The 15,694-nt window shown below is 37.1% G+C and overlaps 1 protein-coding gene across 2 annotated transcripts in view; it reads left to right on the forward strand.

Moving 5' to 3' along the window:
* Window positions 1-15,694, forward strand: part of MAP3K5 (mitogen-activated protein kinase kinase kinase 5) — an 86,844-nt gene that overhangs the window by 39,805 nt on the left and 31,345 nt on the right. The window contains exons 2-9 of one of the 2 annotated variants that reach the window (XM_085543524.1): window positions 267-435; window positions 1,271-1,377; window positions 3,003-3,173; window positions 6,512-6,624; window positions 10,254-10,338; window positions 10,792-10,951; window positions 12,405-12,558; window positions 14,714-14,821. In XM_085543524.1, the coding sequence (XP_085399650.1) occupies window positions 6,562-6,624; window positions 10,254-10,338; window positions 10,792-10,951; window positions 12,405-12,558; window positions 14,714-14,821 (570 nt within the window). In that variant the 5' untranslated portion in view covers window positions 267-435; window positions 1,271-1,377; window positions 3,003-3,173; window positions 6,512-6,561. The remainder of the gene's footprint in view (window positions 1-266; window positions 436-1,270; window positions 1,378-3,002; window positions 3,174-6,511; window positions 6,625-10,253; window positions 10,339-10,791; window positions 10,952-12,404; window positions 12,559-14,713; window positions 14,822-15,694) is intronic. The other variant, XM_015858370.3, reaches the window with a different exon arrangement.

Below are 15,694 nucleotides of genomic sequence, written 5' to 3' on the forward strand. Positions count from 1 at the left end.
GTGAGTTGATGTTTTGTACTCCTTTGTATATTACATTTTTCTGCTGACAGTACAAATATCAGGTCTCTTGCCTTCAGAGTGAGTGATGTTTCTGTTGAGACAAATTGATAATGAATTAATGAATAATTCAGCTTGACCGACTCTCCACACTAATGCTGCTCTATCAGTAGATGTTCCGTGAAGGTATTGTGGTAGAGTTGCAGTGCTGTAAAAACAGATGCAGAAGAGCTTTCACAAAGTTCTAATGTTTCGTTGTTCCTTTCCAGCCAGTATTTTCGGGAGTCCATCCTTAATGACATTAGGAAGGCCCGTACCCTCTTCACTGGCAAAGAGCTTGCAGCAGAGCTGGCAAGGATTCGGCAGCGAGTGGATAATATTGAGGTCTTGTCTGCTGACATTGTAATCAACTTGCTGCTGTCCTACAGAGACATCCAGGTATGTATCTTCTGCTCAAAGACAATCCATCCAAAATGGGATAGATTTAATTTTTGGTGGAATTCTAGTGTGTTTTGCACACATTTTCTGAGAAACTATATAGATAATGCACACCAGTAAAAAAAATTGTTACAGTATCTTCACCGATGCTCTTTACTTCTGGTTATGTTGTTGATAGTGTACTTTCACATAGCTGAAAAGATGTTACAACAGCACCTAAAAAAATATGTAACATACATCATGTCTCCATGTCAGCATTGCTACATGACAGACAGCCTGTAGTGTGCCCTACTTAAAGGCCATGGTAGCGTTCTGCTATTGATGTGTTCGTGTTCTGACTGCGAGCTTTATCACCATGCATATGACATTTCTCTTGGCGACATAACATGTTTGTATGCACTGCAGCTTCTCTGAATGGTACTAGTAATTGCTCACTTTATTATACATAATTTCAATTGTTGCTTCTTAAGTGTTTTTAATTTTTGCTTGTGTCTAGTGATTAACTTGAAGAGTTTTGGAGTACTTCAATACAGACGCAGTTAGTATTATAATTTCTACCTGATATGAACACTGATATATGTTCAGCCCTGAAGCTAACTAGTATTATGAAACATGGAATGGGAAATTTCAGTATGTATATTTAAGCAGTTCAGGAATCCAAATCGTGTTAAGTGCTCTGTTTATTTGCAACTCTTAGTGCCAAGCCATTTATAGTTTCAGAGTGAGGAATGTAAGATCCGGTATGAAATACCAGCTCCTTAGTTCAAAGAAGAGTTTGTATAGGCATACTTCAGTACAGCTGCTTAAAACTTCATTGTTCCTTTCTTTTTGGAAGGATTACGATTCCATTGTGAAACTGGTGAAAACTTTAGAAAAACTGCCTACTTTTGACTTAGCTTCCCACCACCATGTGAGGTTACATTATGCGTTTGCACTGAACAGGTAAGACTCTACCTTTCCTACTACTGTCAAGTAGTAAATCAATACCACAAACTCAATGTGTGGCTGATAATCCTGGTTATAGGTCCCTACTGGAATCTTTGTATACAGGTCTAGGGTTCTCACTGTAGCAGTTCTGGGGACTCTTGACCTTCATGATGAGTCTAAGCTTCCTTTTCCTTTCATACTGCCAAATTGCTTTCCTCTTCCTTCTCTGTGAGTGTCTGTTTTTATTTATTTGTCTTTCCATAGATCTTCATCAGCATTTGAGTTTTTCACTTCAGTGTCTGAGTCTGTAAAAGTAGAATACACTTTTAACATCGCTATTGCCTGACAGCATTGTAGCATTTGTGCTGAGTTAGACATCCTCTCATTCAAGTCTGAGTTCTCCTATTGTCAGGAGATGGGAGAAAGACTTCCATGAAGTCATATTTACTGTGTTACAGTACACATTTTTTTTTTACGTTCTCCAATAAATAAATAAATAATGTGCAGTGTGTCACATACAGCAACATGCACCACTTCTTTGAGTTAAATGGGAGCTAGGCTCTTGTGCTTTTTTGCTTATATTGTGATTTTTCTCAGGAATCTGAAATACTGGCAATTAAGGATGGCATTAAAGAGGGAATTTTCCAGTGGAAATTGCAGATTTTCTGATCCCTTGGTGTTATCACAGCAAAGATTGCCCTCTGATGTTTAGAGGAGCAGACCAAGTGTCAGCAGGCAGTGCAATTCTCAGATATATGTAGGTTGCTCTAAAAGTAATGCCTCCTATTGTTTTCCATGGAAAGAACAACAGATACAAATAGCTCAGTAGCACTGTTTGATAGAGCAAATTCTCAGCTACAAAACAGTATTTTTCAATATCACTGTTAGCTGTGCATTTTCACCATGCCATGTTTGTAAAAAAATCTGCACCAGTGGAGGTGACCCACTGTCACCACTGCTGAAACACACCACCCACCATTTCACTGTGCTCACATCTGCTGTTTGGTCTCCATCAACGTTCAACAACTGTCAATAAAGGTTGGTGGGTGCCATTGTTTCTGCATGAGGGAGTTCATTGGCGCCCCTTTGCTATAGTTCCATGTCAGATACCATTCTGTCAGACTACCCCTCTGCTGCCATCTTTCACACAGCAACAACATGTAGCAGAATGTTGGAGGGAAGGCTCAGCCTCTACTGCCATAGCACCAACAGCAACATCTGATATCATGAGCCATCTTAAGAGAAAAAGGAGACAATGCTTTTGGAGCAGCCTTTGCATTGCTTTTTGTAAATAAGTATTGCATGATCTCCCTAAGGATTGCTCTCAAAGCTATTCTTACTGCTGTTACTGCTTTGCACTAGCTGATCGTGAGGGAGAAAACATGTTTGGGGGCTTTTATAAAGAAGGTTTTTTTTGGTAGTGATGATGTTTTTTAATCTTTGTTTTAAACATGTTTATAAAATAATCCATTGCACCCAGGAGTGCATTTTACATATATTTATATATTAGTCTGTAATCATATCTTTATTTAAAATCATGTATTTAATCTTTAAACGAATAACTGTATATTCAGATTGGTCACAAAAAGATATTCCTTGTTAACACTATTATTTTTTATTGCAATATTTATTTTTAATAGACGAAATCTGCCTGGGGACAGACAGAAAGCTCTAGAAATTATGATTCCTTTAGTAGAACAAGAAGATCAAGTAGCCTCAGATATGTACTGCCTGGTTGGTCGCATTTACAAGGACATGTTTTTGGAATCTGGGTTCATAGATACAGAAAGCAGAGACAAAGGGACCTTCTGGTGAGTAGTGTCTTCCTGGTCTATGTGTTTTTCTTAGCTTTAGAAAACATTCCTTTAATGAGAACATACTTCAACTCTTTTTCATTCCAAATATTTTGTGTTCTTGATGGTTATGCTAAGTCTTCTAATCTGGGCCTCGCTTACTTGTAAAGAATGAGAGACTTATGTTGTCTGTACGTCAGCTTCCATAAAGCTCTATAAGTTCCTCAGAGCCTTGGAAGTTGAGGTAGCCCTCATCACAGCTTATCTTTCTCCTCTCTGTCAAATGCGAATTCTCTTGTTTTCTGCATTACGTTTGGGAATCTGGTCCAGATGTTATTCAGGCTTGAATCAATAGGCGTATCTGCAGCCTGGTAGATATTTACCAGCTTTGCTTAAAGGTTCTAAAGTATAGCTGTGCTGATGCATAGAAAGTACCATTTTTGTCTTTTTTTTTTTTTTTTGGCTTTCTTGCTGATGAAGAATATAAACTCATGCTCAGAAAAGGTTTGTTACCTCATCATCACCATACCATGTCTGCGTATTACAGTGGACCACAGTACAAATTCTTATGGTACTTGCCTCTAAAATGATCGTTCTTTTTCTTTTGGAATGTGCTAAAATGCCAACTTTTATGTGGAATAGATTAAAAAAAAATCTTCTGTCTCTTGTCAGTGTCAGGCCTTCAATTTCCAAAGGAAACATACTTGAAATTGTAACATTAGATACTTTTGCCAGAGTGAGCTGTTTTTTTCCGTTACAGTCCAGAAAGAGAATATAGGTAAATACTTGTGCATATACTCCATATCAAATCCTAGTCCTGCTCTTGAGTTCATCAGCTAGCTGTTGAAGTAATTTCTTAGAACTGAAAGCTTGATTCTCCTTCTCTCGTCTCACTTTTTTTCAGTAACCTTCAGATTCGAGTTGCCTTTGGTGAAATACATAATTATTCACCATCTGCAGTCGTAGAATACACGTACAATTTCTAATTGTTGGTTATGTTTTACACTTTTGTAATGCTTACTGGACTCTTAAAATATACTGCAATAGCAGGAATGCAGCAGGTTATTTCCCCCCCTTCCCATTTCATAATTTTGAATTAAAGAATTTATCTAAGCCAAAGCTCCTGTGAAATTTTCAAAATAGTTGTAAAATAATGTTTTGTTTAATGTTAGCTGATACAAAAAGTAAACTGTAGTCCTTATCCAGTACTAGGCATCACCATAGACAAAACAAATTAAATGAACTTACGTCTGTGATAGTGTATCTTGCTTTTTCCTCATTTGTACTGCTTTAAGAACAGATAAACTTTGAGATTTTTCGAATATAATCAGGTGAGTTTATGTGTTTAGTAGGCAGAATTACTTACTAGGATGTTTCACACAGCTGTTTTAACATGCTCTTAATAAATGCATCTGTCAGTCATGTTGCTCATCTACCTTCATGAGGTGCAATGATTGCAGTCATAACAGTTTGGGGAAGGAGAACAAATGCAGCTCTTGCCATGGGTAGGACACTGACAGGCCAGCTCTTCCATAATCCTTGAAGTCTTTGGTCAGTAAGACCAAACTGAAATGATCTGGAATTTGACTGGAACCTGTCCTGGGTGCGCCAGTTGCATTTTGTATGTACTTTATGTTGAATATTAATTTGAATACTCGTGTCAGTCATATGGCAGGCTTCATATGGCTGAAGGGTTGAACCATAACCTAATTGGTGGCCCTTGGCTGGGAGCAAAGCTACTACCAGTGCTGCACCCTGGCCTCAGCGGGGGTGGAAGAAGGTGTGTGCAGGAATGCCTCCACAATTGTATTAGTTTATGTCGAGATAAAGTTTATTATCTTTGTCTTAGAGAAATTTAGTGAATTGCATAAGATAGGAATTTGGCAGCAGAACCAAAGTGTTAGTTTTGCAACAGCTAATGATGTCAGGGTACTTTGTGCTGTTAGAGAAAAAAAAAAAATGCAGGAAGTGTGATTTTTCTGACAACTGAAATGTGGAGTAAAAGGCATCTGTGATAAAAAACATGAGACAAGAAATGAAAGTCTGATTGTTAACTGACACTTTCTTGTTGCATACTGACAATGTAAATCAAACTTACCAATGCTATCAATGCTTCTTTCAAATCCTTTTACTGCTACTCATCTTATTCAGTGTCTGTATTGCAACGTTTTCCTAAATGTCAGCTTTCAATTTCTTGAAGGCCTTTATAATGGAATCATCTAAGCCAACCTCTATCTTTACAGGAAGACTTCTAAACCTGACTGCTTTTCTGCAAGACTGATTCCTTCTGTGTCATGTAGGGCTTGTCAGTGCGCACCAATTGCACCTGTTGAATTTAAACAAGTTCAGTTAGTGGATGTTAATTGAAAGTGGTTATTTTCATTTGTTGAAATAATTACAAGTTTTTCATTTGTATTTTTGTCTGTGAATTTCTTGTTGATTCCTATTGTTTTTTTCTTGTGCATGTTGCAAAAATTATGTCACGGAGGATGCTAATTGTCAATTGAAGCTTAAAGAAGCCAAGGACTGAGTGTAGCAGAAGAAATAAGCTCTCTGATCCTAGGAAATAATTTCTCCATCCCCCGTGGTTAAGGAATATGGCCTTTTTTTGTTGCCTGTACGCGACGCTTTGTTTACAAATCAGTGCATTGTTTTTTGAGGGCTGTTCATCAATTGCTTCTGCAGGCAATAGCTTTTTTTGTATGCCTAAGTTCATCTCTGCCTCCTTTGCCTATATGCTTAACATTGTTGACAGCATGCATGTTTCCACCTTTTGATGATGCACATCGGAGAAGTTTATTTTATTTATAAAATCTGAAGTTCTGTATTTGTCACTGAAATAGAGAATTTTGGGTACTCATGCCAGAAATGAGGCATTTGTGTGTCACTCGCTTCTGTGTTTATGTATTTTGATATGCTTATGTCACTGGGGCAGATCCATGATCTAAAGTCTCAAGTTAGTGAAAATCCATAAGAGGATTCCATTTAAGAGAAAATTAAAGAGTCCTTTAATAAATATAACTGAAACAGGTCTTTTAAAAGTTGATAATACTATTTTCTTTTATCTCTGTGGAAAAACTGTGAATCCAGTAAGATACTGTGCTGGGGTGGATAACCAGGGTCTGTTCTTGTGTAAAGGAAAAGGAAAGAGGATGCATATATAAGTAACTAACTCTTAAGTAAGTAACTCATTCCTAAAAATAGACAAAAAGCACGTACAGAAAACAATATTTTTGTTTCCATGGATTCTTGCTATGTAAACAGAAGATAAGCACCTACAGAACCTAAAAGTATAATTATGTCCCTACTAGATTGTGTTATTTGGAAAGCAAACTTGTATGTTTGTTTTTTTCCAGGTTCAAGAAGGCGTTTGAGTCAGAGCCAACACTGCAGTCGGGAATCAATTATGCAGTGCTTCTTCTGGCAGCTGGACATTGCTTTGATACTTCTTTTGAGCTTCGGAAAGTTGGTAATTACAGCTTGCAAATTCATAGTGAACTTGCTTTCTAGTGAAAGTACGACACGATCCATTGTCACAAGGGGGAAAAAAAATCTGATGGTTGCATATGAGTTCTTCGACAATGAGTATGTGAACATCTAAGTCAGTGTCCTCAACCACCACTGATCCCACCTGGCTGAGAGTGAGCACTGTTATGATGACCTGATTCCAGGATGAAGGTCTTAACAGGTTATCAGAGCCTAGTGAAAACTGGCAGCCCTTTTTTGCAGTGATGTCTTTTTTTTTTTTCTTTGAGAGCCAGAAGGAAGGAACACCTTAAGGGGGAGTCCAGATCTGGGGAAAAAAATAATAAAAAAAATAAAACAAACAGAAAACACCTACGGATCACTAGGAAATACGGGCAAAAAAAAATTGAGTGGTCAGAATGCGCTTAGCTTGAGATTGGGGTAGGTTAAGAGAAGAAAGAGCTACATTTCTCTTCAGATGCTGTTTTTGAGGTTTTTTTGAGCTTTGGTGGTCCACTTTGTGATTTTGATTGGTGGGTTTGCTGTATTTGAAGAGAATGCAAAGTCAAACTGGTTTAGAAGTAAGGTGTGTGGAGTATCTCTGAAAATAGTTTTCTAGATAAAGAACATTTTTTTGAGCTTGAAGCTCAGAGATGATTGCTTTCATGTGGATAATAGAAGTGGAATTGAAATTTTCTGGGATTAAGGCAGGTGATTATTTGGATGTGGTAGGCTCTGTAGAGTTGCCCCCAACTGTGTTTGCCTTTATTTAAGTGGACAAGATTTTTCTTTTTGGATTGGATAGAATGCTTTCATAGTCTACACTGAAATTTTAATTCTTGTGGCAGCATAACTGGTTAAATAAAACAACCAACCAAACAAAAAAAACAAAATCGTATGCATGCATATTTTGCTTCCTCTGAGGCATTTGGAAATATTCATATAGCTGGCGTAGCTTTAAATTAGGGGCAGTTTAGTGAATCTGAGCTATATTTATTGGGTAGTTTAATTTGAGTCCTCCAATTCTGAAGAAACTTCAATTGTATGCAGGCTATGGCTGACTGGATTTGGATGAACTGATTATACTGATCAGAGTTAAGTATTATTTGTAGGAATCTTCTTGTGAGTTTGTGCAATGCTTGATCTGTTTGTGTGGAGAATGGTACCGAAATTAAGGTTCCTTCCTACTTAATGTTCCATCTGTGGCTGATGAATTATGTAGAGAAATAATATCCAGTAGCTGTGCTTAGTTGAAGAGTAGTGATTTCTTTAGTTTGGGATATTTGGTGTTGGTTGGTTGGGTTTTTTGGAGGATGAGAGAAAGGAACTTTGTTTTCTTTAGAAGCTGTTAGTGTGCCAGTCTTTCTTATATAGACATTTAATTGATGTCTGCTGATAACTCTTAAAAGATGGTGCCTTCTGTGATCATAGAATTGTTGAGTTGGATGAGACCTTAAATATCATCTGCTTCCAGTCCCCCTGCCATGGGTAGAGACACCTTCCCCTAGGTCTCCTTCTGCTCTTGTTGTAAAGTATTTCTTCTTTATGTCTAATTTAAATCTACCTTCTTTTAGTTCAAAACTGTTACTCTTTGTCCTGTCATTACACCCTCGGATAGAATCCCTTTCCAGTTTGATCTCCTTGTAGGCTGCCTTTAGATAGTGGAAGGGATCTACTAGTGTCTATTTTGTTATAAGTAATATTGTTAAAATACTTGGAAAGATTATTTCAAATACAGTAATAGACCTTACTCATTGATCAATGGTAACTGGTGATAAGGTTGTAGTCTATGTTAATATGATGAGGATTGTCAGCTGGCTTGAAGTGTGCTAGATTCTGAGGACAAATCAGTATTTCTTTTATAGTGGATTGATGTTAATGATTTTGATCAAAAATTAGGAAAATCAGAGAATGCAAGGAAAAAAAGAATATATATTTTTTTGGTCCCAAATATCTTTCATGCTTGTGTCATATTTTTGATGCCACCTTTTTGTATTTATCTGTGTATAAGACCATTCATTAACAACACTTAGATTTGCTTAGTAGTGCTTTCAGCTTGGTGTCCTCCTGTAGCATTATTACAGCATGTAGAAGCTAGAGAAAGTCTGTTTCCTGGTGGGAGATAAGGACAGAGGTGAAACTGGCTGAATTTCAGTCCAGATTGTATGGAAATAATATTGGTAGATTAGGAAAGGCTAAGGAAAGATACAGTACTTAATGGCATTTCAGGGGGTATATGATGCTGTAATTAGAAGATGCATATCTGATTACATTGGGAATAAAGTAGTAACTCCAGCAACCAAGAAACTTTTTATCCACTTGCATTAGATCAGAAATTCACCTTCTGAGTGTTCCTTCCTATATTTGTCAGAGTAATAGTTCACATGAAATGATCAAGTGGAGCATTAATGAAGTGCTCATCGTATTTTCTTTATTGTTTACTTAACTGTGCAAAATCACAGAACTTTGAGACCAAAACATAAACATAGTACTTTGCATTGCTAGTAATGATCTCTGCAGGCTGGGCAGAGTACGCAAAGAACCCAATAATACAAATTGCTCTGTCAATATTTGAACAAGGAAAGCAGTTTACAAATAAAGCTTTCACAGTAATCTTTAACTGCCAATATCTTGTTATTGAATATTATTTTCTTTCAAGCTGTGGGTGTATTCATGGCATTAATGACTGTTCTGACAGTAACAGTTTCTGTGTTTATGCCCATTTCTTTTGAAGGCAAAATGTTTTTGATGAAATGTTCTGGACCTCAGGTGATGCTGTGTTGTTTTTGTGAATGCCAGGTTTATTGCAAACAAAGAGAACATCTTGTCTTCACCTGGTTGTTCCTGTACTCTCAAAAAACTTCTAAGGATAATGAGATCAAAATAAGCTAGAGAAATAATAAAAGGAGGCTGCAATCTTAAAATTGCATATTTTCTCTTCAAGAACAAATAAACTTTTCTCTAAGAAGCAGACAGCTAATGCTTTTACTTACGTTTAAGTGTTACTTTACTTTGTATGTTACTCAAGTGTGACAACTTGTTAGCAAGAGAGCACAAAGTGAAATATAGATACGAACAGACTATAGAACATTTGTATTTTAAGTGTAAAACTTTTTTTTTTTGGTCTAGTGTTGATAAAATAGTGTAAACAACATGACAAAACAATATGGATTTTGTTGACTGAAATTTAGCTAATATAATAAATCTGTTTTGATGAGTTTTATTGCTGCATTCAGAATGAAGTTCCGTTTGCTAGCTATTTAATGATGGTTAAGGAAAAAAAAGGTCAACAGTTCCATTGAAACTTCACATGAATAGTAAGCTTAGATATCAAGGATGACAGAAGGTGATATGGGAGGGGAAACCGCCATAGTGGAGTAGTATGGGGAAAGTGAAGAAAAGGTTACTGTGGTGATAAGGCTTGTCCTGTAGGTTGGAAAATATTTCATTTGCAGGGACAGTGTTAGCTATAAATATGCAGTAGTTGTTGTGAACAAAAATTCACCCTGAAGGCCGCGGGGAGACTGGTAGTTTTCAGAAAACTTAGCAGGTCAAAATGAGGCCTGAGGATCTCCATAGTCTTGAGTTGCTGAGGGGCTTATGAATATTAATAGATGTCTTTCATTGGGGTAGGACTTGCGGCAAATTAATGAACATCACTGCTGGAAGAAGGCCAGTGGATCATCTGTTCCTTCTGCATGGGACCTTGTCTATAAAGGTAAGTCTGGGGCTTGGGGCTTCTAAGTCTCAAAAAAAAAACCAAACCAAAACAAAAACAGAAAAAAAACCAAAAACATAATAGGTGCCTTATTCAGCATCTGTTAAGTTTTTACAGCTGCGTTGTGTAGCCTAAGGCCCCAATGTACCTTTACAGATGAGGTCCATGCAAGAACATAGGTAATCTGACTGTGGCCTTGTCCTGACAGCGATGTCTTAAAGTTCCTTTCTTGAGAAGTCTTTAGGAAGAGGGGGAGGGAAAAAAAAGTCTGCTACCACCTAGGGTGTATGGAAGGCATTTAACATTAACTGGTAAGTATAATTTCCATCTTATTTCATTGAAATGGAGAGGATAAAGTAACTTAATCAATGAATAGAATTTCAAATGATGGAAATCATCCATTTTAAAATGACGTTTATATGTCTCTGTGGCCTATTATTCTTTCTACTACAGGGGTAAAGATCAGCAGCCTACTTGGTAAAAAGGGGAGCTTGGAGAAGCTGCAGAGCTATTGGGAAGTGGGATCTTTCTTGGCAGCCAGTATGTTGGCTAACGACCACATAAGAGTGATCCAGGCTTCAGAAAAGCTATTTAAACTAAAGGCACCAGCATGGTAAGGTGATAAAAAAGATGATGTATGCTAATGTCTTACAAAACAGTGTCTTTTGATAACAGATCTTGCTAGTCTGTGTATTGCTTTATTGTTCATTTTATTTGATGGAGGTCTCTTCCCCTTTTACTGTTATTCATGGATATATATGTTATGACTTTTTTGGTGGCCGAGAAGGGCAGGTTTACCATTGACCCCATCCTCTTCTGAGAGTAAGGGGTGGAGGAGAAGTTGCTTGTAGGCACTGTACTTCTTTAGTTGTTTAAAGTTGTAGGAGCATGTAGGATTAGTTGTAACTGCTCGAGTGTTCCTAGGAGTGCTATCAGCTTGGCTAGAGGAGCACAGATATACTTTGGAATACTGTGATGGTTATTGCATGTGCCAACTATTTTATGAACTTGACTATAAATGAACAATCGGTACAAGTTGCATCTGATTGTGGTTGAGAAGAATGCAGATTAAAGTCCAATTAACAAAAGAGTTATTAATCTAGAGTTAGATTCAACATGTTTTTCAGATTCAGGCAGCAAGTAGAGGACCAGCTTTTCACTCATCAAGGTCTAGGTCCTGTTGGCAAAGGGGAACTGAGACTTCTTTCTGACTTAAGTTGTCACTCTGCCAATCAAGGCTGCCTGTTGGTTTGGTTGGTTGGTTTTTATGAAGGAAGGAAAGTCAATCTCCAACAGTTGGTTGGAAGTGAAATGTGCTAAAATATGGAAATGCTGAACTTACATATTGAGATAGCATAGGAAACTATTGAAATGGACGACACTGTTTTTCTTACTAGTTTTCTTATAAATGCTGTTTACAATGTATTTATATGCAACACATTCTTTTTTTCACTGCATACATGAGGCACTGGATAGCACTCCATGGGAGTCTCCTGGCAGTTTTCATGAGGTTTATGAATGCCTGTTTGTCTGGATTTTATGTACTCGGTGCTTTGGGGTTTAAATCTGTGGATTAAACTCTGAAATTACAGCATGTTTGTACTTCAGGAATGATTTCTCTTGTGAGCAATACCTTCTCAGCCTGTTGCCTGCTGTTCAGCAGCAGAGCCTCCTGGCACAAGGTAGATACAGTATTTTATCCAGGATACAAGAGGGAAAGTTGGGCAACATATAACTATGGAACTACTCCCAAAATGCCCTCTGAGTTAGTATTATTTCTTTTTGCATATAGCCAGTCTATAAACAAAGATATTTCAGGAAGCTTCCGTGGTTTAGAAGAGCAGGCAGTGTATGTGATCAGGCATATATGCAGGAAGGATTGTCCCAGATCTCAGGCTGATAACATAGCTGCAATGTTTCCAGCACAAAATGAGGAACTGCTGTTGTTGAAAGCAATCCCAGAGAACCAGAGTCTTAGTGACTGACTTAGTGTTGCAGTGGTGGGTGCTTCAGTCGGAATTAAAGGTACAGACATTATTATTTACATGCTGTATTATTGATCACAGGTACCTGAAGTCTATTGTAGACACTATTTTGATATATCAGCATTTTAAGAAACTGAATCCTGAACAACATACGGCCAAACAGGAACTCGTGGACTTCTGGATGGACTTCCTTGTTGAAGCCACAAAGACAGATGTGTCTGTTGTTAGATTTCCAGTAAGTGCTTTCTTGTTTGTTTGTTTCTAATTGCAACACGTAGGAAATGAAGAAAAAACACTGCTTGTTTGTAGGCTCCAAGACAAAACAACTTGCTTGTCCAGAAGAAATCCATTTGGCCTGCATACTAAACTGGTTTTAATTGATTTCACATGGCTACAACAGAATTGCACAATCTGTTCCAATAAAATACTGTTTAAAAAAAAAAAAACAAAAAACAGTCAGGATATAATTTTATTATTTAGTATTTGCTACCAATGAATATACTTATAAAGCAGAATTTTGCAGTGTATTCCAGGTAATACTATATTAATTATGTTCTGAAGAAAAGACATTTAATTTCTGTCTCTCAGACTCAGCAGGCTTTTAACATAGCCTGCTGCCAATTGAGTATTTGCTTTCTTAGAGTTTAGAAATCAGACTAAACAGCCTGAAACCTATATATTTTTTTCCAGCTGTTAATATATTTCAACAACACTGCATTGTAACTTATGTATATTTTAATGGTTTCTTTCATGAATCCTTTGCTGAAAGACTCTTACAACATATCCTGGTGTAGTAAAATGTGCTGTTCTTTGTTGGCTCCGCATATTAGTGATGTCTGTAGTAGAAATAACGTCTTGGATATTCCTTTCAGCTAACCATTGGCAAATACATCTTTTTGTTTTAAGTAGTAGTCACAATTTAACCCCCAGTACTTGAAGGGCATACTTGTTTTGTGCAGTGCTTCTGACTTCAGGCTGTAAATGGGATAATAACTATGAGGGAGATGGTAATGTTGAACAGCAGCAGACTGAGACAGGAAATTGTATTGTTGTTGCAGACAGACATATATGATTTTCTTAATAAAAAGATTGTATTTGTGCCTATTTGAAAGCAAGATCGCATAGTGCAACAAGTCAGCAACATGAATCATAGTAACGTCTTTACACTTACAAATAACATCTATAACAAGCTTTTTGAAGTTCTCAGAGCTTCAACTTGAGGACTTCAGTGGTAATTGGTAGTTGCTGAGCTATCGCTTGGTTTCCTAGCTTCTGGCCTCAGTGTAATCATCCTCTCTGCAGCAATTAGAGGAAGAAATTATGCTGCTTGTTGGGTAACTTTGGGATAACTGAGGATAAGATTCCAGTTCATCAAATGATCTAAAGCAGATTTTAACAACTGTGAGTGTTAAGTCCCTGCAGAGGGACACATTTGGTCATCCAGTTAAATGCCTTGGTACATTCCAGACTTCGGCCTTGCACTTCTGTCACGTGTCCATGCACTTATTGACTTGGTAGGAGTTTCTGTGACTAAGATTTGATAAGTGAGTCTCTCCTAGACTTTCTGCTCTTGATATTTGATATTTATGGGCTTTTTACTTTTTTTTCTTTTTTCTTTTTTCTTTTTTTTTTCCCCTCCACTTAAATATAGACCAAGCATTACTTTCTAAAGCAATTCTTTAAACTCCAAAACTCAGTTTGGTGAAAGGCAGATTTTTCCCCCCCCATTCTTCAGAATGAGATTTTCTTCGCAGGCACTATAGATTGGACATTTTAGACATCAGGTTTTTAACCACTGAAAATCTGAAATAGAGATATAAGGAGTTTTAATGAGAAATCATACTTCTTCAAATAGCTGAGCTTTGTTAATCTTTAAATGATGTAGACCTGGCAGAACATTATTGAAATAGCAAGTTGGTTTCATCTACTCAGTATCTGTATTTAGACCAAATCTTGTTGCATTCCATCCCATTTCTTTTACATGATGATTCTAGGGTGTTTTGTTTTTTTTTTAATATATATTTGTACCAGGAAACTGTGTAGTCTTGAATTGTCTGCTTTAATCTAGCTGCTGTGGTTCACAGTGGTCTAAATCAAAAGCAGGTCAGTCTAATTCTAGGTTGATATGTTTTTCTGTTTTAGCCAAATGCACTTCTGTAAAAGGTAATTAAGTTACACCCTGAGTCCTGTCGACATGGGAGATGGACATTCTCCACTGGCATTGTGAAAGGAGGATTTGCATAGAAGGATTTCGAAATGTGATAGGTGTCAGAGAAATCATTTGGAATTGAAGATATATACCATTGAGTGACATGTAATTAAAAAAAAAAAATGGTTTTGTATTAACTTTTTTTTACTAACTCTTAAGATTTTTTTTTTTTTTCTACAAGGTTTTAATATTGGAACCAACCAAAATCTATCAGCCCTCATATCTCTCCATCAACAGTGAAGCTGAGGAGAAGACTGTATCTATCTGGCACGTGCTGCCTGATGACAAGGTACTGCAATGTTGTCTATAGTTGTAAATTCTTTCACAATTTAAAAGTATGCATGGCTTATAAGGTGTAGGAGTTGTATCTAATGTTGAATCCTGTAAAGGAGAAAATATGTTTTTAGCATATGTGAAGATGCTTTGCCTGCACATTGTCCACATGTATTTTGTTTAACCAGACAATTTTTTCTTTAGAATTTGTCCTGTTACTTAATAGAACTTCAACATCCACCATGTTTAAAAACAACATGCATCTTCTTCCAGGTTGTTTTTAATATGTTTAAATCTGTTGCTGGAGAGTTTGCAAATCACACGCAATACTGTGTCATTGTATGAATGATGTCACATAATGTGTATATACACAAGGCTTTCTTCTTCCCATGCTCACAGTATTGTTTTTCAGCTGTGGTCAATACTCCTTTAATATGAAAGTATTAGAGACTGGTGAAATAAATCAAGAAGCAAAGAATATTTTTGTCATAAGGACAGGTAGATGCTCAGAAGGTACTGAAACTGGAAAAGCTGAGAAGTACTTAAGTTGAGGTGTGAGAAAGCCTTGCGTATTTGGAAATAAGTCTAGAAATTCCAGAGAATCAGGAGGAGAGGAAAGCATTGAATGGTTGTTACCATACATGGGAGTTGGATGCAATGATCTCTAGGGATCCCTTCCAACCCCTACAATTCTGTGATTCTCTGATTGTGTTCTGGGAGGCTTAGGAAGAAAAATGTTGGTAAGTGTGAAGGTAGGTCTTTAAGACCTTAGAGAAGGAAGAGAGCGTGGAAACCTGGGAAGGGTATGCAAAGAATTAATAGAGACCCTATCAGCTGGAAATAACACTGAAGGTGGAGAGTTTTCTAAGAATTAGCACTGCTCATTCTT

This window comes from Coturnix japonica, chromosome 3 (genome assembly GCF_054131305.1).
Source record: "Coturnix japonica strain WE chromosome 3, WE-NBRP24, whole genome shotgun sequence".
Lineage (NCBI taxonomy): Eukaryota > Metazoa > Chordata > Aves > Galliformes > Phasianidae > Coturnix > Coturnix japonica.